The sequence below is a fragment of the Lepisma saccharinum genome, chromosome 22 (genome assembly GCF_977018435.1).
Source record: "Lepisma saccharinum chromosome 22, izLepSacc3.1, whole genome shotgun sequence".
NCBI lineage: Eukaryota > Metazoa > Arthropoda > Insecta > Zygentoma > Lepismatidae > Lepisma > Lepisma saccharinum.
Window position 1 is genome coordinate 11378495 of NC_139250.1, and position 25660 is coordinate 11404154.

General features: G+C 39.0%; 1 protein-coding gene across 1 annotated transcript in view; it reads left to right on the top strand.

The window, feature by feature from the left end:
- Nucleotides 1-24175, top strand: part of Hpr1 (THO complex 1-like protein Hpr1) — a 53206-nt gene extending 29031 nt beyond the window's left edge. Inside the window, exons 9-14 of the mRNA XM_083144098.1 lie at nt 3069-3262; nt 6735-6884; nt 10927-11074; nt 16906-17032; nt 18410-18546; nt 23968-24175. Of these exons, the coding sequence (XP_083000224.1) occupies nt 3069-3262; nt 6735-6884; nt 10927-11074; nt 16906-17032; nt 18410-18546; nt 23968-24126 (915 nt within the window). The 3' untranslated portion in view covers nt 24127-24175. The remainder of the gene's footprint in view (nt 1-3068; nt 3263-6734; nt 6885-10926; nt 11075-16905; nt 17033-18409; nt 18547-23967) is intronic.
- Nucleotides 24176-25660: the final 1485 nt, after the last annotated feature.

Below are 25660 nucleotides of genomic sequence, written 5' to 3' on the forward strand. Positions count from 1 at the left end.
TTATCCCACTTTAAACTGTAGGTCCAGTTCCTATTAGCTTTACTGTGCATAAAGTAGACTTAAAACATCAATTCAATCAATCTAATGTCATTATGGAGTGTATCTTGTTATGAGTTTTAGTCCATCTTGGTGGGCAAGATTATTAAGCATCAACTTTCAATTTGCCACCAATGTTTTCAGGCTTGAGTCCGAGCCTGTCTAAGAGTGGTCCTTCCATGTCATCTAATCAACACCCATCCTCATTGTTGCAATTAGCCAAAAGGGGCATAATATTGATGCGAAATACAAATACAAATTTATCAGTTCTGTCCATGTTATAAAACTCTACTCTAAATTAAGGATGGCCACAAACTCTGGCTTGCGTCTGATGAGAATATCCATGAACAGCAGGCTGTTATTCTTAGTGAACTTTATATTTGGGTGGGTGTTGATTGTTTGGGTGATCTAGGAATGGCTGAAGAGTTTATTTACCATGCAGCCAGACGATGAAGATGTTGTCGACGTTTCTGTAGAAGGTAGCTGGTTTCAACAGAGCTGTGTGCAGGCTTTGTGTTCAAAGTTCTCCATGAAAAAATTTGCTATGGCAGGCAAGAGTGGGGAGCCCATTGCCACACCTTCGGTTTGTTCGTAGTACTGTCCACCGTAGCTAAAGTAAGTAGTCATCAGTGTATGCTTGAATAAACTGTTGATTTCCAGTGTGAAGGGCCATTCTAGTAACTCCAGTTACTCTTGAAATGGCACTTTGGTGAAGACTGACACTACGTCAAAGCTGACTAAAATGTCATCTGGTGATGTTCTGATCTGCGGCAGCGTCTTGATGAATTCAGTGGTGTTTGTCACATGATGTTCATATTTGCCTTTCAGTGGTTGAAGCTGGGCTGTCAGGAATTTGGCAAGTCTGTACATTGGGCATCCAATGGCGCTGACAATCAGTCTTAATGGCACTGCAGTCTTTTGTCTTTTTGGCAGTACATACCATCGTGGTGGTATTGTTCCGTCCGGTGTCAATTTGTCCTGAATGTGTTTCGGCAATGATGTTTTCTTCAGAAGTGCTCTGGTTTTTCTTTCAACTGCTGGTGTGGGATCTCAAGGAGGTTTCTTGTATGTGGAGTCTGCTAGAAGTTCTGAAATTTTCTTGTCATAGTCTGCGATCTGGGGAATAACGGATGCATTTACTTTGTCTGCTGGTAATATGAGGATGTCCTAGTCTTCTTTTAGTGCCTTGAGTGTGACTTTCTCTGCTGGTGAAAGGTTAGGTCTTGGTGGAACGGCCCTTTTTAGAGCCACATATGTTTTTTGACGTATGTCTTGAGCAGTCTCGTCGGGATGATCTTTTACTGTCTGCTCGATACTGCTGATTATGTCCCTGAGGGGGACACTTTTAGGTGTTTCAGCGAAGTTTAAACCCTTCAAAAGGATATATATTGTGTCTTCATCAAAAGTCCTGTCTGCTAGGTTGACGACGGTCCGGTTGGTGTTCTGGCCAGCTGGCTGCTTCTAGATGGCTGAATTTTCTTGTTTGTTTTGCGGTAGTCTGATTCATTTGTACTTCCATGCGGACTCTGGTGGTGGAGTCGATCCATTCCCAATCCATCGGAGATACAGAGGAGGCGATTTCCAGGTGGATGTGTAGTAGATTTCTGTCGGTGTGCTCAAGTTCACGGCGTGTAGAGAGTATCCTTTCCCTTACCAGCGCCATGCTGGTGCATCTTAGTATCCTGTTTATTGTAGCGAAGATCGGGATGACTTTCTTGTCTCTGTATCGAAATAAGAAAGCTAGGCTTGAGAGTAGCTTCGCTTTCTTGATTCGTAAGTCGTCGAAACTTCAGATGCGATGTAGAATTTCCTCCCTGTAGAAAGCTTGGAATCTTTTCCACAACTCACCTGGTCGATAGCCTGAGCGAATCTTTTCATAAACTTCTCTACTAATTTCCCATCTGAATTGTTTATTTAATACAGTGAAACCCCTATTTTACATTTACAGATTTTAAACTTCCCTTCAAGTTCAAGCTTCATGGGCCTTCCCGATGGTGTAGTATTAATGTCATCACTTTCTATTCAAGGGGTCCCATGTTCAGTACCCACTGCAGTCATGTAGTCGTCTCACTTTAAACTGTAGGTCCAGTCCTGATAAGCCAATTTCTGCATAAAGTGGACTTAAAATGAAATTATAGATTCTTATCTTCACGATTCCAACAGCAAAATGTAATAAAATTTTCCTGCATTTTACATTATCGTGTGTTTTTTTTTCCTATGAAAAATGTCTGATATATTTCCATCCCTTGCATATTTGTTTGTCTTCTGAACATTTTGTTTCTATCATGTCTGTCCACTTGTGAACCAAATATGTTCTGGATATATCAGAAATTTTTTTTTTTTTTTGCAATCTGGTCTATTACCTCAAGCATCGTTTTTTTGTATATGTAAAATGAAATAGTAATAAATGTCGGTTAAAACGAAAATAGGGGAAGGTGACATCTTCACTGTACTGATGCCCTGGTGCAGCTATAGGAACCAGGATGTAAGCACATAACCTCAAACAGGGCCTCCCCGATGGCGTAGTGGTAGTGTCGTCGCCTTGTAATCAAGGGGTCCCGGGTTCGATACCTGGTGGAGGCACATAGTGGTTCGGATTCCACTTAAAACTGTAGGTCCAGTCCTGATTACCCTTACTGTGCATAAAGTGGACTTAAAACACTAAATCAACAACATAACCTCAAACGTATTTGGGTGGAGGAGGGCATTTTCAGGGGTTCCTCTGCACCCTTTATTATTGTGTCTCCGATACTTTCTCTCCATTCTCTCTAGGGCCTCCCTGGTGGTGCAGTGGTAGCGTTGTCGCCTTGTAATCAAGGGGTCCCGGGTTCGATACCCAGTGGAGGTGCATAGTGGTTTGGATCCCACTTTAAACTGTAGGTCCAGTCCCGATTAGCCTTACAGTGTATAAAGCGGACTTAAAACACCAACTCAATGAATCCACTTTCTCTACGACACTTCTGCAAATAATGTTCACTCAGAGTTGTCTTCTCAGGTTTTTTTCTTTATGTATCCTTGTCCTTTGATTGTAGAGGGAGGACCACTGGAATTCTTGGAAGAACGAAGGCTGCCCGGAGTTTCAGAAGCCCTCGCAGAAGGCATCTGATGACCAGGGTGAGGAAGCAAGTGACAGGAAGAAACCCTCGCAGAGGCCAAGGAAAGGGAGGAAGCGTGTTGGCGATATGATGAGGGAGGCTGTGGAGAACAAGAAAATATTGATGGGGAAGTAAGTTCTTTGTCACATAACAATGATGTACAGGGTGTTTCAAAACTTTTGAACAGGTATCCTTGTGCTACTAGCCAGTTTAATCCTTTCCAAATGATCCAGAAAATATGTTGTTAAGTGTGTTATTTAACATTTTTTCCTGAAGTCTAAAACCCATCCTCTTTGCACAGATATATAATATGTTTCATTTTGTATAAATTTTCTCTCACTTATGAACTTTTTTCTGTAACAATTTTGTGAAAGGAAAAAATTGTATAAAAGTTCTGAAACATATTTCAATAGATAATATGAAATTAATTAATGAAAATAACCTAAAAACTTCCTATTAAGATGAAAATCATCACTAACTGCTAGATTCGAAGCAGAATCCTTGTACAGATTACCCACAATGTGCATATAAATTATTTAAAGTTATTCTCAAGGGTATAAACAAAAGTGTAACGTAATTCGTACATGAGTACAAGTGAAATTTGGCAACGAAGAAAAAACGACATCTAGCACTCGGAATTTGAAAGAGGTGATTACAACACATGCACAAGAGCTGCAGTGTAATTATAATCTGTCGTTCATTCACAATAGAAATTTATAGCGAACACCCATGATATTGGACACTAAATGCACAATATTTATTCCCCCTTCCCATGTCCGGAAAGAGTTAAATCGGCATTAGCTTCCAACGTTATGAGCCCTTGCATTGCTCTCATCACCAGGTACCATTGGGAATCACTAAGAGTATAGATGGTTGTATTGCCTCAGCCATAATAACCCTTAATTGATTGATTGATTGATTTAGTTTATTTTACTTCGCGTTTTGTGCCTCTTGGCTAATTTGCGAAGATGGGGATGAGTGATGAAATGATGAAATTGATGAATGGACATTCACAAACAACCAAGCCCGACCGGGATTCGAACCCGGGACCCTTGGTGTCGCAGCGCGATGTGCTAACCACTCGGCCACAGGGTCGGGCATAATAACCCTTAAGGGCCAAGCCCTACCTACTGACTGCCCGCCTCGCTCCCATACGCAGAGGTGGCAGAGGCGGGGCGTGCATGTAACCGGTGTTACCGCTGGTAAAAGCAAAATGTAAAGAAATTAAAAAGTTTTTTTTCTCAATGAAATAACAACATTGTTAAATAAGTTAACCAACATTGTTGCAGTTGAGTGTATATTGCAGAGGACATTTTTTCTGCAGCCGACATCCGGGAGCCAACTGAGCTCCGGTCTTGCTGAGCTGGGTTTTATAGACATGGTGGCACATGGGCGGCGAAAATCCTGACTATGAGTACACGTTGCCAACTCACTTTTTGATTACATATTGCAAACTCCATACTGAAAATTATCATGGTTTGACCTTAAGAAAACAGTAGTGGGAGAAATCACGAGATGCATGTGTTAACATAAACTAAAACTGTGTGCATTTAGACAATACAATTAATAACGAGTCGCGCAGAACTCTGCATTACTTACAATGTGTTTAACTATGTAAACGATTATTAACGTTTTAAAGAACAAGTTGGATTTAAACAAAGCGTATGCCTCGCAGGGACATTTAGCATGCATTCTTGAACCAAACCTTGTTAACAAAATATAAAATGGCGACCACGCAGGGTCATTACAATTTGGACAAACCTTGCTCCAAAAAACTAAGTTGGCAACATCTGGACTTCCTCCCATCGCTGGAGGAGGGGAATTCTGTCGTCTTCTCAATGCAGAAACATCAAACTGACCCGAATGTGTGGTTCTTCTTCCCCTCTCCACCTCTTTGCAAAGAAACAGAGTTGGTTGACAAGGCTCGACTAGTATTCACTGGACTATCATGGTAACTCTCTCATGAGTGGTTGTTCTTTCTAGGAGTGATTGTGGCTAAATAAATCATTGAGCGGATTGGAAAGAAAAAAGAACAAAAAATTCAGATCAAAGGCATGTTTTTTTTTTGGGGGGGCAGTAGGGTGGAGATGATAAAATCTGGTGGCCGGTAACACTTTTGTAAAAGTCACGCCACGCCACTGAGAGGTGGGAGGTCATCGAACCAGTTATGGGCTGCCCATAACTTTGCCAATTTATTTTTTGCAGGCGACGTCGATTGGTGCCATTCTATACTCTACCACTTTGTTTCTGGTTCATAATGATGGAACCATCTTTCATCACTGGTCACAATACTCAATATAAAACCATCGCCTTCATTGTGATATCTCTGAAGAAATTCTTGTGCAGTGTTTTTCGCTGCTATCAATAAATGTGAGACCCAGCGGCAACAAATTTTTCGATAGCCTAATCTTACAATCATTTACTGCATTCCACTGTATCCTATCTCAAGTATTGCTGCAGTTGTATCCACAGTGACCCATCTGTCAACTCTTGCCATGTTGCGTTCCGTGAAGGCAGTTCATGGGTGACTGCTGCGAGGCTGATCTTTCATGCTCGTGCTTCCATCTTTGAAATGTTTTACCCATCTTCTAGCACTGCTAGCATCCATGCATATGCATGCTGAAGTCTATTCTGAATTTCAGCAGCAGGAATTCCCTATTTAACCCCTTAAGTGTGGAATTTGTTGAACAAGTCGCTACTGGAAAATATAGTCTTTTTTGCTGGAAAATTTAGGTTTTTTGGTCATATTCATTATGACCACATTGTGCTGCTGTAGTGTGGAAGGTGTATATATATGCTTTATGTTTGTTTCAACTATATTCGATTTACTGTGGCATATATAGTCACACAGACATTTGGTGAGATATTTTTGCTTTAGTAGAAACAAAAAATAGTAACAAGAGGGGAAAAAGAAGGCAAAAAGAAAGAAGAAGAAAGGAAAAATTAGTTTAATCTTTTTTTCGTCTTTTTCCTCTCTTGCTACTATTTTTTGTTTCTACTACAGCTAGAACTATCTCACCAAACGTCTGCGTGACTATATACACCCCAGTAAATTGAATATAGTTGAAACAAACATAAAGCGTATATATATATGCCTTCTGCACTACAGCAGCACAATGCGGAGGGCGTATATATACGCCATCCATACTTAAGGGGTTAACAAGAAATTCAATCACAGCATGTTGTCGAAACGAAACGAAACGTCAACGTCTGCCATTTTGAAATAACTGCCTGCACTTAACCAATTGAAGCTAATGACGTCACACTACCTCGACACGTTCAGTAAAGTCTGTATTTTGCGATGATTTACTTCGTTTGCGTGTATTGATGGATTCTGATTTTTTTAAATTGTTGCTCATTGCTTTCAGTATGCCCCTCGTACATGTGAACATTAGTGCTATCTACCTGCAATTGAGGCAACTAGTAGAAATTGTCGGCGTAGCTCAGTAGATACAATGCTGACATAGAATTCCAAGGTCCGTGATCGACGCAAAAGTTTCCACTCCGGAAGTTATTTCTAATATCTAATTTCAGTTTCTGCATATATGTGTGTGTTTTAAAATGCAGTAATATTTGATTTTGATGGTTTTTTTTTTTTTTTAGTACTGAACTAACAAGGCTATGGAACCTTTATCCCAGCAACTTGGAAGCATGCAACTCCAAAGACCGAGATTTCCTTCCCTCCCTTGAATCATACTTTGAAAAAGCCATTGAGCAGCTTGATCCAGCCAGTGGAATAGAGGAACAATACAAGTAAGAACTGCATTTAATAACGTTTTATTTTTAACAATTGAGATACGGTATTCATTGTTTACCTTTTCTTGCCTAATGTACACCATGTTATGTTAGTAGACACTGCTCACTAGACCAATTCTCTCCCTTCTCTCTACCTGTCCTCCGAACATGGTGGCCTGGCTGCAGTGTTGCCAGTAACAATGGTGATTTTCTCACTGGGCTGTATATTTAATAGTGGCAACACTGTCAGTTAGAGGTAGAGTGCTGTTGTGTATGTACGAGGTTGAAATGAGCACCATTTTACGTACTGCCCTAAAATGTTTACAAAGGTAAAAACAGCAATTTCAGGGTTGCTATGCATCTGGAAAAGTGGGAATTGTCAGGGAATTTTGCAGATTGTCTGGAATTTATGCGCATTTTCGAGTGTGCAAGAGAACCAGTTACAAAATGAACAAGCGGTTCATTTCCACTTCCAAATTCGGTTCTTGTGATTCCACTCCACCCAAAAGATTCAGTTCAGGAACTTGTGCCCCTCGTCCTTATGACTTCTAGTCTGTTACGTACAAAATTATGATTCCTTTGCATTTCGGTTCTACATTTATTCACTCTCGGATCTAGATTCTTGGATCCGTTCATTTTGCGACTCGTTCTTGAGAACCTGTTCTAGATCGGGATTTGGAGAGGCATGAGATGTTTCTTTGAAAACAAGCTACTCAAGATGAAACCTGCCGCACCAGCCATCCTCTCAATTTCTTGCTGTAAAAATGTTGCTTTAGCTTTGTGTGTGGTGAGGAAATTTCCTTTCTTCAAGAACACACCCATTCGGAACCTATTTTCTTTTGATACATGAAGCGGAGCAGGTTGGTTTTCGGACAGTTCATTTGTTTTGGATCTGCAATAACTGTATACTCCTTGAACCAAAGAGAATGTAATACTTTTTGCCGTGAAGAGCAGAATTTCACGTAACTGGCTGTGGTTGACCTCACACTTTGAGTCCTTTGTTTGCAACCCATTCACAAGCAACCTGATCAACTAGTTCATTTACTCATTGTAAAAATTTTGTTCGCATATCTTCCAGATCGTTCCTTACGTTGCACTAAATAAAGCAGGTAGGTAATACATTTAATTATCACTTTTCATACTAGGGTGTGTATAGAATATCAAAGTAAAAGTTGTAGTCCAGTTCTACTGATGGATAACTTAATTAGGTTGACAATAAAGTTATAATTATCAGAAAGAGGTGAAGAAGTTATTGTCTATGATTTTATAGAACTTGGTGTTATTGACATTCATATTTTAGTACAACAAGGAAATGAATAATGTTAGAAAGATGATAATGCTAGTAGAATTTTATGCACTGAACGTTAACTTGACTTACCTGTTGATTTTGCATAACAATAGTAAGTACATGAATACTGCAGAAAGCGATATAGTGTCGTAGAAAATGCTGTTTATGTTTGGAGAAATTTTCGTTGTATGTAGGAGTTCCATAGTAAATCCGCTAGAAAGCGGAAATTTTTGCATTGTTTATCAAAGACTAACTGATTACCCGGCATTGACTGGGTATTTATTTATCCTAATCTTCTATTAGATAGGAAAATAGTGCATTCTAACTATAGTGCAAAATGAACTTGGAGTTGAGCGGCATCATGGGGCACTATTCATCTTAGCGACCTGTAAACTATGGACTCCACACTAATATCGATCGTTTTACATGCCATGCCATTCCCACCCCCACCCCCAGGGGTGTCTTGGAGTTGAACGGCATTGGGAGTGTCACTATTCATCTTAGCGACCACATAAACTATGGATTCCACACTAATATCGGTCATTTTCGCAACACAAAGTCATCATATCAGCCTTAATGTTAGACAACCCGAGAAACACTATCGTTGTGCGGAATTGCATAGAGTCACGGATGTCTGTCTGTGCGGAATTTAATATCAGTCGTTGTAGATTATTTTTAAGTCACCCCTTCCCACCCCACCACCTAGGGGTGCCAGGGGTGTCTTACCCCCAAAGTATTATTTCCAGATTGCAAGTGATACATGTACCAAGTTTGGTTGAAATTGCTCCAGGCGTTCGAGAGTTATGCCGGAACTTACAGACCCACACACATACATCCATTTTTATATAGATAGTGCATCATATGAACGTCTGTCATAGCTTTTACATAAGAGAGATGTGTTACACCCGAGACATTAGTGATTTTATGTTTATATTATGAGTTATTACAACATGTCGTCATTCTACGAATATGCATGTGTTTTGTGCACGTAGAACGAATTTATTTTTAAAAAAACTGGTGTGAAATAAGATGAATTAAACATACGCTGGTCACACATCTTTGCTAAATATTTTGCTTATTTGTGGTTTCTGCATGTAGAAATAAATTTCAAGCTTCGTAACATTTGTTCCACTTGATACATTTCACCCCTGGGACCACTTAACTGGAAGTGCATATTTTCAAGGTATGCATGTGATTTTGTTGCAATGTTTCCTTGCATATGCGATGGATTTATTTGGCAAGGTATTTGTTGGTGTGGTAATTTTCACATTATTATGAGTGTTGGTTTGCATGGTGATAGTAATCTGACGTATTGTTAGGTTAGGAATGTTGGTGTGATGCCGATAGGAATTTTATGTTATTCTTCAAATTTTTACGTGTTTTCTTGCATGTAGAATGAATTTATGCCGAAAAGTGGTGAAAATGGGTTGGGGTGCAAGAAATTGGAGGAGCCGTTGACCCACTGAACCCCCTCGAGAATTATGTTGATTTTTTTTTAATCGACAGATTTCGATGTTTTATGTAATATTAAATTGGTTCCAGTGCATGGAAAACACATAATGGAGATACAGTATTTGATCCCTATGTATGGCCGGCATGCAGGGTGTATGGTCGGTCACCAGCCGCCTTCAAGTTCTGAATTTCTGAAATATGTACCACTTTCAATAAATTAAAAAAAATATATATTGCCCTCCATTCCATAGGTTTCCTTCGAAATGGTAATGAAAACATCATTTAATTGAAAACCATGAGGTTCAACAGGAAAAATCATGATGATAAACATGTCTGTAAAAAAATCATTTTTAAACTGGAATACCTGGAAATGTCAGGGAATTTCATAATCAAAAAATCGAAGCTACCCTGAATTTTGGGATAAAATCCAGGTGGCCCATAGCAAAGATGCACGAGAATGTCATCAAGACTTGCATGAAGCCTGTATGGGGAACCCAGCATGATGAAATGTTCCTCATGTTGAGGTTGTTCTCACTGACACATCCCAACCTGCCCAAGAAATGCACTTACCCATTGTGCAACAATCAGATACAGCTAGATATTGTTGCTAAAAGCTTCATGCAAGTCTTGATGACATCCTCGTGCATTTTAGCCACCTGGATTTCGATCCAAAATTGAAGTTTTACCTTTGTAAACATATTTTAGGACAGTACATAAAATGATACTCATTTCAACCTTGTACATGCACAACAGCACTCGCTGCAACAACTACATTTGACACACTGCACATCGACATGGTCCCCAAGTGTCAATGCTCAATGCCCGATAGCACATTCACGGTGTAATCACCTCTTCCTGACAGTGTTGCCACTTTTAAATTTACAGTCTGCGTAGAACCAGAACCATCAGTCTGTATTCTGCCTATATTGTATATTCATAATGAAATTATTACTATTATATTAAGTTTCCAATCTGTAACATGAGTCTGGCAACAGCAATATTCGTTATTTCGTAAATGAACAGTGTCTGCATATGATCAGGATAAACACTGTACCATAGTACAGTGGGATTCATGAGTATTACCATTCAAATTGTCCATGACTATTTTCATTAATTTTTCTCTTACATCCCATGTGTTTTTATGGATTTTTATGTATGCTCATGCAGAAGTTTTCAACAGCTTGTTTTGAGTTTTCTCTTGATTCTTGAAGCTCAAATAAAGTGCACGAACATGGTGATGGACAATTTGCACGGTAATACTCATGGATCCCTCTGTACAATAGCACAGTAGTTATGTGTTTTTTTGTCTTTGTGCTGCAGGAGAGTTAATGATGGAAGCTTTGGTTGGAGAGCCCTTAGGCTGCTAGCAAGAAGGAGTCCACACTTTTTCACCCATACCAGCAACACAATCAACAAACTTCCTGAGTATCTGGAAACTATGATCAAGAAGATTGCCAAGAATCGTCCGGTATGTGATGTGCTTATATCTACATTTGTGTAAGATAAGAAACATTCAATGAGCAGGGAAAAAGTAAAAACATTGTGACATTACAGAAACAAACATAATGTGAAATTTCTTTTCCTGGTAGGCTTAGGTTCGATTTTGGCCATGTTAGCTAAGATTTAGGGTAAGCTGATATACCTGTGAGAATATTCATACTAATTCCTGCTAATACTTGAATATTGAAACATTTTAAAGTACTTCAGAATATTAAAAATAACGAAATATAGTTTTTTGTTGGAATTAGATCAGAGGTTTGCTTTAAGATATTCATAACTTCACCTAAGCTAATTATTTGATGAAAAACCCAATTTTTTCCTGCTATGTTATTGCCAAGATATGGAAAATTATGCATAATTTTCTGGATGTAAAATGCCATGAAAGTGTCTTGGCGTAGGCCTTGCGAGATTCCTGGACTGCGTAAATATATCAGCTGGTATTGGTTGTACCGATACCACAAGTATTGGCCGAGACTGATATATTTGCATCAGTATTGGCTGAGTTGTAGTAAGATTATATTAAGTTAACAGTAGTTAGCGAAGACTTCTGTGAATGATGAACTAACATAACCAAATGTAAAGTAACCATTTTACGCATTATTTTACATCTCATCATGGCCATAGAGTGAAATTACCGTGTTGCATTTTGATAATATCAGAAAATGGAGTTGTCATTTTCTTTATCAACCGTAACAATTAATTTGCATAATGATAATTTTTGTTATGTGATTGATTGATTTGGTTTATTTTACTTCACTTTTCTGCCACTTTTGGCTAATTGCGAAGATGGGAATGAGTGATAACCCATGGTGCAACAGCCTGTGAGGGCCAGGGACTACCTACCGACTTATGACCTCACTCCTATCAGTTACGGGCTGACGTGTGATCAGCACGACAAGCCCCCAGTCATTGTTGTAGATTTTCATGTCCGGTTTACGCTACTCATTCATAGCTCCCCAATTTCCTCACGATGGTGGGCAGCCACTGGTCCCATACACAGGCTTTCATATTTACTATGTGCGAATTACTCACAAGATTAACAATATAAATTACAATTTTACTTACGTTTTTTTGCGAGTATGTTAAGTTTTCTTCAATTACGACGTTTTGAGAGATAACTTCTCTCTTCTTCAGGTTTCGGTGTTATAAGCAATTCATAAAGTCATAGCTTCGTCAAAATATTTCTTCCATAGTCAACAGGATCAAGGGTTAGGTGAAATGTGAGTGGGGAAAAAGTATAGGAAGATCGATTACATGCTGACAATTTACATGCTTTAAAGCCATCGTTTACCTAAGTTAAAACCTATTATACAAACTTATTTATCCTCCTGTATAAATTTTTAAAAACTGTAAAAACCTTTCAAATTCTAAAAACCGTTTACTATTTCACAGTCAAGTTGCCTGCAACGAGCTTCCCTTGCGAACGTGGAAGCAGTCGAACCGGCTGTCTTTTGTTCATCATTTCCTCTCCCTCCCCTCCTGATTACATCATATCCAGTTCAAAATCTTGCTCTTTTGAAGTCTCGCTCAAAACTTCTGGGGTGACTTGGAATACAAGGCTCTTATATTCTTTCTTATCCCATTTTTTTAAACATTCCTGTCTAAACTTCGAGAGAAGTTATCTCTCGAAACGTCGTAATTGAAGAAAACGTATCATACTCGCAAAAAACGTAAGTAAAATTGTAATTTATATTGTATACACAGGCTGAAATCTCAGGAGGAAAGTTGTTAAGCTTCCCCCAGGAGACTCAAACTTGGGCACATCCCACAGCCAGAGCCCAAAGCATAACACCTTAGACCACATGGCCATGATGTGGGATGAGTGATGATGTGATGAATAGACACACAAAGAACATCCATACTTAGGCTAGGATTCAAACCTGCTACCACTGGAGTCATGGCATGCTGTGCTAACCACTCTGCTACTAATGTCAGAAACTTTTGTATTTGAGAATGCAGCTTTTTGAGGAGCAGCAAGGATGCAAATATTTCATGATGTGCCTGTTTCTCTTAAGCCACAGTGCATTCTGGGCTCAGGATTATTTTGAGGCAAGAAACTGCAAGAAATATATATAGCCCAGAAATGATCTGCTGAGGTATTTTGTATTAAAGGGATTCTAGCCTATTTCTGTGCTTAATTTTCTCTTCAACTTATTGCCTTTGGGTAAATTTCAAGGAGGTTCCACTTATTTGTTTCTACATCTGTCTGCCACTCTTATGTGTCCATGAAGCATTGTTCATTCCCAGCATTTTTTTCTGTATTGGAACCATGGAATTCATGATATAAAATGTAGGGGCCTCCCCGATGGCACAGTGGTAGCGTCGCCACCTTGTAATCAAGAGGTCCCGGTGGAGGCACATAGTGGTTCGGATCCCACTTAAAACTGTAATTCTAGTCCCGATTAGCCTTATTGTGCATAAAGTGGAGTGGTACAGTTCTGTTGATATCTGATGGTGAAAAATACAGTGGAACCTCGATTTTACGTTTTTCTCATAACCAAGCTGCAAAAAACTTAAAATGCAGGGAAATGTTAAAATCTAGGAAAATTTTATAACATTTTGCTGTTAGGGCCATCAAGATTGAATGTATAATGCGGGGAAAATGTAAAATCCAGAAACGTAAAATCGAGGTTCCACTGTACTTGTGTAATTATCTGGATGAACAATTCAGGTTATTTATAGAACATTTGCACTATTCTGTCAGTATTTGATAGGTAACTGTTATTTTGGGCCATGCGTAATACATTTCCATGTTTTAACATCACCTTACAGGCATTAAATGTATCTCTCTTGTTCTGGTGAGGATCTACATTCAGTACTGGAGAGTATAGATTTTGGAAAAATTGAGGATTGCTTTACAGGTACAGTTCTGTTCAAATAAAGTGGCACAAACTTCAAATATTATACAATGTGCCACTACAGGAAGTCAACTCTCGATTCTACGACCTTTCACAGTTCCCGGGAAAAGGGTCGTTATTCCGAAGGGGTTGGTCGTTATTGGAATTTGCACCAATTTTCAGCTTAAAGTGAGCTCAAACCGACACAAAGATGCCTAGGAGATGGTAACACCATTTATCCTGGTAGTTATACAACCTGTTATGCACAGGATGCGTGTTGTGAGAAGGAGAATAGAACATGAAAATGTTTTCACAAACGAGAATTTAAAATAATGTTACTTTGTTTCAATTGCGCACAGTCGTTGCTTTTCCAGGAAATTCTTACTATTCTAGTTCATGAGAAACCCATTTGCACTGAGACCTATGGAAAGGAAAACAATCCCTCGCTTATTGCAAGCGAAACTCGAAGAATCTTGACACCAGTCAGACTGGTGCCAGCAAAAGTCGGGAGATAATCGGGCAGAATGAATGTTGGATTTTATACGGGTTTACTGGAGCATTGTCTCTTACAAGATTAACTGGTAAGATTAGATATCTCGGGAGAAACAACACAACCTTTCTAGGTACCAGACAAAAAAAAAAAAATAAAGGCAGGGCTATAATTTTTGTTTTGGTTCGGCTGTGTAAAATACATCGTAAAAAAGAGTCACTTTTCTTTGCTTCAACCAACTTCATTCACCCCCCCTTCCCCATTCAAGGGAACAGTCCAAACTCCTTCCTTGACTTGCATTGTAATCCAGCGTGAAAAAGGAAACGTGCAACTTGCGATCTGTTTTCACCCAATGCGTATTCTACACATCATTAATCATTAAAACAGCGTGGCAGTTGATAATCATTCGGGTTTGGAATTGAATTTAACTTTAAACTGTTTATTTAGTCCCGATTAGCCCATCAGCATAAAATGAACTGAAAACAAGCTTTATGAAACTGCGCATTTTCACATATCAAAATGGTAGATCGTTATTTACTCTCACGTTAATCGACGATTTAATGTTGGCTTTAGGAGTATTCTCGATGTCAAACACCCACCCCTCCAAACGTTTTTTCCTTGAATAATGTATTTTTAATCGGTCTCAGCGACCATTCGTACATTGAACTCATTTTTTTTTCTCCACATGAATGGTTTTGAAGAAAAGCGGATGCAAATTAAATTTACTAATTTGCAGATTTGCTTATCAGAAGGCGCAGAACATTACGTTATTTTAACTCTTGTTTTCCTTTCTGGAGATAGAATTTCGTTATCGTCAAATCAAAACAGCTTTGCGAGATTCAAAACACTAACTTTTTCCTTCACGCTGGATGAGTCATCGCTGTTATCGGCAAGCAAGAGCTTTGCAGACACTAGACAAAACACTGGCGCCAGCTGCATCGTAAAAACATGGAGACCAGCTGGAAGTTCGAGCAACAGGTGGGGGAAGAGAAAAATCCCAGCATTTTAAAGATAACGCGCAACTGTCGAAGACGGAACTTTTAACAGCAGTGTAAAGAAGAAAGAAATTACCCTTGCCTTACGTTTTACCATGCAACAGACAATAATATGGGCAATATTTGCTATGCAGACAACAGCATAAAAAATAAAATAAAAAAAAAACCTGAATTCTGCAATTATCAACATTGCCGTGCACACCAGTGGCGGAGAATGAGCTGGGGAAAGGGAGTTGGGTCACTTTTTTTTTTACTTGTTCTATGGTTTTTGTTCATTTCAAGAATATATCCAGAACTGGTTGCCCCAGTTTAGACGTCAAAGGAAAGGAAGAGGGGTGGGTCCTTTTCCACCCTCGCCTGTAATCAGCCCGCATCAGCAAGAAAATCCTGGCTGAAACAATCTGCATCGCACCCCCCCCCCCCCCTACGTTTGCTGACAGGAAAAGAGGGAGAAGTCAGTCAGCCAACGGAACACTTTTTTGGCAGATATTACGACATCGACACAATTAGGAAAACGTATGAAGTGGGAAACGGGAGTTATGATGCACGTAAGATCGAAGTAAACTTTCGTGGAAACCTGGATGACAACGCATTAAGCGGGTTTACGATCTTTAGTTCACCTATGTGGTTTTGATTATCTCTAAAAGTTTCGCTTTTTTATGAAGTGTTGCAGGGAACAAAGAACACGTTTAGAATGAAAGCAGTTACCGGAAATTGTCGTCTACAAGGCCGAGAGTTGCTCACTCACGGGAACCTGCTGAACTCTAGGTCAGAGCTGGACAGATGGGCCAGACTTCCAGGTGCCACGCATCTGTATTTTCGAACATTCCTGCAATCTTATCTCTCAAGGTTGTGTATTTATTGATGAAAGAGCTTGACCTGCCATACACATTGGCAAAGACTGCAAGTCCAGCAGTCATTTCAGGCTGCTCCTCCGCTAGTTTTCAGCAGCTTTTAGGACAAGGAAACAAGTCAAGTCGATTTAAAATAACATCCAAGCACATTCGATCTTCTTTTCTCGCATATCCAAGAGCAAGCCTGGCACGTTGGGTAGCGGCCGTCAGGTGCGGGGTAACATTGGTGCACTTGAGGGAGGGGAGGGCTGAGGTCAAGTGCTATTGGATATCACTCAAGCATGGTGTGGTGGTGTCTATTTTTAGTTCAGACCCAATTGTGAGCGGTAGAGCGCTCGTAAAGGGAATGAGTGGAGGAAAAAACAACACATTTTTCGGCCGATTTCCTTCAATTTTTCAACTTTTTTTTTCCAAATTTTTCTATTTTTTTCTAAATTTTTCACGGTTCCCGGGAAAAGGGTCGTTACTTCGAGAGGGTCGTTATACCTGGGGTCGTAGAATCGAGAGTTGACTGTATACATAATCTTTTTGTATAATTCATGGAAATGATATAATAAAAACATTTGCATAAAACTTTTGACTCGTATACTACTATCAATTTTGTACCTTCTTTTTTTCTCCAGCAATTGTCAACCAATGAAGAATCAAAGCAGGAAGTGATGGAAAGTGAAATGCAAGTGGGTAATGATGGAATTGTTGAAGTGGACGATGACATGAAAACTGACGAGAAGGAGGAAGAGAGGAAAGAAGGTAAGTTACAATGCAGCTGCATTTTTCCTCCATGCACTCACGTCCCCTCCCCATCTGGAGTCCTTGTTTTCTCCAGAGATTCCCAAACAGAGTGATTGGTGTCTGTTCCTGTCCACATTTTTCATCTTTTGGGATGTCTTCTGTCGTTTCCTTCAAATTTCTTCCATCACATCCTCAAATTTCTTCCACCATATCATATTTCTTCCTTGGTCTACCTCTAGGCCTTATTCTTCCTTGTGTTGCATCCAGAAGCTGCTTAGTTGTACTTTCCTCCTCCTTCTGGTTACATGACCACACAAAATTGTCTTGAAATGAGTTGATGTTCAATTGATGTGTGCCCAGTTCCTCCCTTATTCTTTCATTTCTTACTCTGTCTTGTCTTGTTTTCCCTACTATCATTCAATATCACTTCATTTCTACTGTTGTGATGTGATAATTTCCTTTCCTGTCATTGACCAGTTTTCACTTACACACATTAATATTGGTCTAATCAATGTATTGAACTCTTGAAGTTTGGCCCTGGTTGTTATTACATGATTTGAAACTTGTGTATCTATTGTCCCATTTTGATGGAGTACTGTTCCCAAGTACTCATAGCTAGAGACATGAAATAACACATTGTAATGTTAATTTTTCATCTTTTGAAAGGTGTGAGGTGGCATTTTCCTACCCTGTTTTGGCATGAAATTAACTGCAAAATGCGAAATAGACTCTTTCAAACACGAAATTTAGAGTTTATTGACCGACTACACTTTCTGAAGTTTGAATTATCCTGTGAATTATGAAAATTGGTTAATTCTGCTGTAAATATTTAAGAAGACAAAATGGGCCCCTTTATGCAGGAATAAACTTAATACTCTGGTAACTACACAGATGTGCTATTAGAAGGGATGCGTTTATTTTGTGTAATAAGTGCAGTTTTAAATCAAATTTAGGATTATAGTCACAATTTTAAAACCAAAATGTCATTTCGTATACTGCCTTTGATCCGATTTTTCACCGCTATAACACTGAAATTTTATTTTATTTATTGCTCTTGAACCAAAAATTGACTCTGTTTTTGTATCGAGATTTTGCTTTACCAAAAATATGTGCCTCTATGAATCAGTTCTGCATACCTTCATCAGTATGCTCTTTGTATTCATCAATTTATAGTACTAAATTTATATGTATTGTAATGTACAGAATGTGTATACTTTTTTGGAACACCCTGTAGTAATTTTAAAATTGAAATGTGTGTAGTATACACTGGGATCTCAATTTTAAGTTTTTTAGGGAATCCAGATGAATAAACATGAAACCATGAAGACTGAATGTATAATGCGGACAAGGTTCTTGATGGTTTCTCAAATTATAATTTTAATTGTATGTTTCTAGTTGAAGAGTACGGAGATGGAGAAGTCAGCCGTGAGAAGCCAAAGCCCATAACAGAAGAGCAGATTGTAGCAGTTTCCGAAAAGTTGGGTTCCCAGTGGAAGAAACTAGCTTCTAAGCTTGGATATGCAAAAGATGAGGTAAGGTTTATAATGCAGAACATGTTGCTGTTTTAAACTTGAAAACCTTGTTGTGGCTGTGTTCATTGTCTTTCCTGAATGAGCTTTTATTATACTGCTGGACAAAAAAAACCGGACACCTTAATATTTGACATCTGAATTGCAATTACTTATGAATTACACTCTCAGTTAAGTATTGAACAATTGAACATTCATTATTGAACATTTTCCATAGTTTTTCCGTTTATTATTTATCTATTTATTTATTTATTTACTCGTATTTACTTATTTGGAACACCTAGTAGGCTCAAAATCAATTTCATGCAATTTTGTTTTAATTTATTGATTTTCAATTCCTGTTGATGTTATTTTGTTTAATGTCTAGAGCGCCATGAATTTTGGTTCATAGTAACCATAGTAACAGATATTATTGACATTATCATTGCTGGTATTTTTCTTGCAAGTGTATTGTAAGTTTGCTAGCTTGAATATGAGATGTGAAGAGGTAGTAAAAGCAGTAGCTCTTCGCGATGATGGTCGTAGTGTGCACTATATTGCTAGGGTGCTAAATATAGCACGAAGTACTATCCATGAAGCTCTCAGACGGTATAATGCAACTGGTTCCTATGGTAGAAGACCGGGTTCTGGTCGGAAACGATGCACAACAGCACGGGAAGATCTTTTAATGCGTATCATAGTCTTAAGAGACCGTCGTACGAATTCAAATATTGTGGCACAGCGTTTGAGAAATGTTCATAGAGCTGTGGTTTCTTCACGAACAGTTCGTAGAAGACTGAATGAAAGTGGTTTATCACCTCGGAGGCCGGCTACAGGTCCCAGGTTGTTAGCACGTCACCGGAAACGAAGACTGGAATTTGCTACAAAACACTTACATTGGAATGTGGAGCAGTGGGAAAAGGTTTTATTCTCCGATGAGTCAAAATTCAACCTACGTTCATCAGACGGGCGTGAACATGTGTATAGAAGTCCTAATGAGCATTATGCACAATGTTGTTTCATTGAAATAACACCTTTTGGAGGCGGTGGTGTCATGGTCTGGGGAGGTATCTCTTTACAAGGACGTACAGAGTTGGTTCTTGTAGAGAATGGGGCAATGGCAGCTTGCAGGTATATTACAGAATGTGTGGCAGATCATGTAGTACCATATGCACCGGACTTTGTTTGTATGCATGACAATGCGCATCCTCACATTGCGAATATTGTCACAGAGTACTTGGACGAAGTTGCGATTAGAATGGCCACCACAAAGTCCGGACCTAAATCCGATAGAGCATGTCTGGGATCAACTGAAACGACATATCAGAAATCGCGCAATAGTTCCAGAAACAATTGAAGAGATAAGACTTGCTATTAAAGAAGGATTGGAGCAATTGGACCAGGAAGTGATTGCCAACCTTATTCGAAGTATGCCACGGTGGTTACAAGCTGTAATTGATGTCAGGGGAGGTAACACCCGCTACTACACAGCTTATATACCCCACCAGTACCAGTTAATAATATTAAAAAAAAATATTTGTAAGATTTCCTTCTCTTTTTTTTTTTTGGAAGTTTTCTGTAACTTTAGTTTTTGTTCTAATTTGTCTTATTAACAATAAATTTTAATTTGCCCTCTGTTCAATATATTCAGGTTTTCTTATTTCCAATAATTTCTGCAACCTTTAGTTAGCCTTCGAATCAGAATTTATGCGTTATCACAAAAAATGCAAGTGTCCGGTTTTTTTTGTCCAGCAGTGTATATTTATTCTTTCTTTCTCTGGTAATTAGTCATGGTCGACTAGGAATGTGTTTAGCAGAAGGGTTGCTGTAAATGTAGGAGGAAGAGGAATGAATTAGAGGTTAAGACCTGCTGTCATTTCGTCTCTATTTTGGGAAGTGAGAGTGAAGGGTGAACAAGTGTAGGGAGAGCAGTGTTTAGCAGATGATAGAATCCAGAAAGCTTTCTCATTCATAGGGCAGAAGGGTCAGATGACTTGGCAGTAGCTCTAACTACGGCTGTGCATGTATCTATACGAGTTTCAAGTCACTGTTTTAAAAATATCATTGCATCAATATTGTAAACACATGAATCTTGTGCTCAACTTGTACAAGCTGAATGCAACAGCACCATTGATTCTTGTTTATTTTTAGGTCCTTAATAATGAGGAAACTGGGTAAGATCTGCAGCCTGCAGAATGAACCACTTCACTCAATCGTGTTGTGGGACTCCTATTTTCCCTTATCCAATGAGCAACATGATTTTCTGTTTCTTCTAGTTAAAAGTTGCAATTCAAACATCTTAACAAACCTAAAATTGACAAACACAGCTAAAATTGATGGTCAACGCTAGTAATAAATTAGAAACAAGGAATTGGAATTATTTGGTACGGTCAATAAATAACCAGGTTAATGCCGTGAAAAAGCAAGACAGAGCGATGAAACTTATGGGATATGTAAGCTAGGCTGGGGTACGCCACATGTCTGCGAGACAAGTTCCAGATCACGTCGCTAGGTAGCAGCACTGGCAGGGAAGGGAGATTGTGTATGTGCGATGTGCCTCCAAGGCACCAGTCAGTCAACACACCAGAGAACATTTACGAGTGTATGACTGCTGTGTATGGTGGTGAGTGCATGTCCCGAACACAAGTGTATGAATGGGCGGTTCGGTTTCAAGCAGGATGTACAACAGTATCTGATGCGGCATGTAGTGGGTACCCTAAATGTGCCATTACGGATAAGTCCATTTCTGCCGTTGATGACCTTATACCCTCGTAAATGTTCCCTGGTGTGTTTCCCTCTGCCGTCAAAAACTGTATTACAGATCAATGAGCCTCCTTTGTGGCACCTGACACTGAACGCCCTGACTGGAGCCTTGGAGGCACATTGCACATACGCAATATCCCTTCCCTGCCAGTGTTGCCACCTAGCGACGTGGTCTGGAACTCGTCTCGCAGACGTGTGGCATACCCCAGCCTGGCCTACATATCCCGTAAGTTTCATCGCTCTGTCACTTTATTTCCCTTTTTCACGGCATTAATCCGGTTATTTATTGACCGTACCAAATATAAACATGAGTGCAAGCAATCAAGAAAATGTACAATCATGGCATCTGTTGACAGAAGTTAAAAATATGATTACAGACATCATATAATCTTGAATATACTTAAGCACAGTGTTTAGTTTCAATCACTGGTTTTGTTCTTTTTTTTTTTATTAGTTCATTGGTTCTGATGATGCAATTAAGAAGATTATGAAAAGTCACCTCTTGTAATAGCAAAGGATGTGCTATTTAAACTATTAAATAGTAGGGATGGGACAAATTAATCGGTACTCTATCGGTAGCAGTCGATATAGGCATATCAGTAAAATTACCGATTATTTTACCAATCCGATATATCTATAAGCACAGTATCTTATATAATTTAGTGCAAAATTCTGCTAATTATAATTTTTTTTAAAAAAAAATTAATTATGTTTAAATATACAACTTCTTTTGCATTGCATTCACCTCAAAACCTCAAAACAAGCATCTATTAAGGAGGTCAATGATCTATTCAGGGTCTTCAAGGACCATTTGGAATTTTATATCGGATTGGTCAGTGGCGTGACTTTTTCAAAAGTGTTACCGGCCATCAGTACAATTATTCTGCTAGACGTTATCATCTACAACCCCCCCCCCTCCCAGAAAAAAAGGATGCCTTCAAACTAGATTTTTGTTCATTTCGTCCTTTTTTTGCAATCCGCTCAGTGATTTACCCCGAAACACTCCTAGCAAGAACTACCACTCGTGAGACAGTTACCACCAAAATCCAATGATTTGTGTCAATTCTTCATCTCTGTTTCTTTGCAAATGAGATGGAAAGTGAATGAAGAAGAACCACACATTTCTCGTGCCAGTTTGACGTTTGTTCGGTGTGCAGACGACAGAATTCCTCTCCTCCAGCAGATTGTGGAATGGAAGTCCAGCTGTACGTACTACTGTTGCCAACTTAGTTCTTTGGTGCAAGGTTTGTCCAAATCACAATTCGCACCAAGGAACTATATTTTCGTCTTATTATCCGACCGGTCTCAGTTGTAGTTAAATGCAGCCTTGGCTTTGCAGTCTACCTCTTGTTGCTTCACAGAAATAGTATCCCCATTTTATGTGGGATTTAGCTCTTTTTCTGCCAATCCCATGTGACAACACTGGCCTGTGCCAGCAGGCCTGACCAGCAACTGAGCTCCTGAACAGGCATATGAATAACCCCATAGCACACTGTCCCAAAGTTATCCCCCACTCTTCCCCCCTTGTACTGGCACTCTCTCCCCTTTTTACCTCTTCAGGTTAGCGGAAACGGCCTCCCTCTTCACTTCTGTTGGCTGCAGAAGAAATGTCCTCTGCAATATCTACTCGACGGCAAAGCTATTGGTTAACGTATTTAACAATGTTGTTATTTTATTGATAAAACATTTTAATTCTTCACATTTTGCTGTTACCTGCAGTAACACCGTTTACACTGGGAGTGATAGAATATCAGTTATCGATATCGTCCAAAATTTCCCGAGTGTGAAGGATGTTGTGTAAGAGAATGGAATCTAAGCACTGAAAGAAGATTTTAATAACTTGATTCTGGGTAACAAATACGTACTTTCAAAATGTTGTGTCTGTGATCATAAAAAAATGTGTCTTAAGACATGCCTGAGGTCTTCTGGAGTAGCCAGATAGTTAACTGTTTCACCTTTGGTGAGTGAAACATTTGGCAGGTCTCTGTCCGGGCACGGATCCACAGGGAGGGCAATAGGGTCGATTACCCCTCCCAACTGGCACGATTTGGATATTATTGTGCCTAATATTTTTAAAGATTCAAATATTCCGTCTTTTATCACCATGTTTAACAGGCTCGATAAAACTTTTTTAAAGTCCGCTTTATGCTCACTATAGGCTGATTGGATTTGGACCTACAGTTTAAATTTGGATACGAATCACTGTGCAATGTGCCTCAGAAGGTGATCCCGAGGCACTTTGAGAGAATAGCTTTTTGTCTGTTTATTCAATTTAGATCTAATCTTGTCATTCAGTGTACCATGGCAATGGGAGGAATTATGATAGTGACATACAATAATAACATTTATTCCGGCCCTGAACCCCAATTTTTGCAAAACAATACACTAATTTATAGCATATTAAAGTCAGCTTTTATCCTGTTTGCGTTATTATATTTTGTTTACATAAAACATTGCAATATGTAGGTTAGAATTGATTCTCAGTGAGGTGACCCGACTGAAATTTGCACCCCTCAACTTTAACGTCAGGATCCTCCACTGTCTCTGTCCTCAAATGAATATTGTGCAATCGGGTTTCCTTGCAGCACATTTGAACAGTCCTCTGTAATAACATGACCCTAAAAGTATGAACGTTCTTTGTTCCCCTTGTTGCACTAAAATGTTTCCTATATTTCTTTCCAGATTGAATTTTTTGAAAATAAGAAGCCGAACGATGTTGAACGCTGTCAGTATATGTTAGTGCTGTGGAAGGGAGATAATGAAGAAGATGCTATTCCAGAAAACCTGGCTTACACCCTGGAGGGTTTAGAATTGCAAGAGGCAGCAGAGGTTCTTGTTTAAGTCTCTGTGATTTAAAAACAAAAAAAAGTTATTTATGTACAATAAAGATTTTTGGTGTACCCACTGTTTTGTTATTGTCTATATATGAAAATGATTCATAACCAACAGTGGTGAATTCTCCCTTGTTACCTGGTACGCCTCCCGTAAACCAACTATTTTCATATACATATATACTCTCCTCACAAAAAGTTTTTGGTATTGTTATATTAGGCAATAGATGATAGGCACGGTCAGGCCCGTAGCCAGAATTTTATTTCGGAGGGCTCATTCCATATCAGCATCCACCGAAAAAGTGGGGGACTAGAAGCACTGAATATGAATTTCTTAATACAATTACAACTTATTTTACAAGATGTTTAATCCTGCTAAGGAAGTAAATTTAATTCCCACAATATGCTTTTTAAATTGGAAAGTATTTGTAGGATCTCGGGGGAGGAGGGGCTTCTTGAGCCCTCCCCCTGGCAACGTGCCTGGGCACGGTGGCATATGTTAGCAAAAACACAAAAACGTCCAACAGACAGACAGACAGCATGTGTTGTTGAATTCGAAGGCTGTGCCTATCACACAATGCCTAATATAACAATATTCCAAACTTTTTGTGAGGAGATGTGTATATATACCTAGGTATATAGAAATTGCTGGAAAATTTGAGGTTGTTGGACTTATGTTTTTATTTTACTTGCATCGCTGCATTATTTCTATTATATCTAATGGATATTTGCATTTACACACTAAGTATTGCAATTTTTCAAATCCTGTAAAAGTTCATGCACAGACCCATACTCTCGGATATATATTTCCTTAATATATTCTGGCAGTAACCCTTGTGAAATATGTTTAAGTTGTATTATCACTGACATGTTTGGGTCTATTTTAAGCAGCAAAAGTTGTTTATCACATACATATGTGGACATGGATTCGTTCTCACGGTGAAACCACGTATAAAAGACTTCGTACCCACTGCGAGACCAAGATATACCAAATACCCCATCTGGTTTGATAGAGAAGTTCTCTTAGTGTTAAGAAATAAAAAAAACAGGCTTGGTACCTATGGAAGCAGCACCCTAATGTTCACACTCACAGTACGTATTGTGACAGACGTCATTTAAAATACCTACTGAAAAAAATATATAGTGAACATATAAATAACATAACAACTGAATGTACTACAAATCCAAAGAGATTCTTCACATTACTAAATTCAAGAAAACAAAGCCCACGTATACCTAAAGAAATTGTTCATAATACTGATATTGCTAGTGGAGAAGATAGAGCCGAACTTTTCAATGTTTTTTTTTTCATGAGAACTTCTCGTTCTCCCCTCCCTCAGTTTCCGACCCTCTCCCCCACTTAAATTCTGTCTTTCCTCACATACATTATCTTCAGTCAAAATGTCCCCCGAGGAAGTAAAATACCTTCTCGCTTCATTGCCCCTCCACCGGTGCCTAGGTCCAGATGAAATCCCCACAATATTCCTGCGTAAAACTGCCGACTCTTCCCCTGTCTGCCTTACTCAACAAATGTTTCTCTGAGG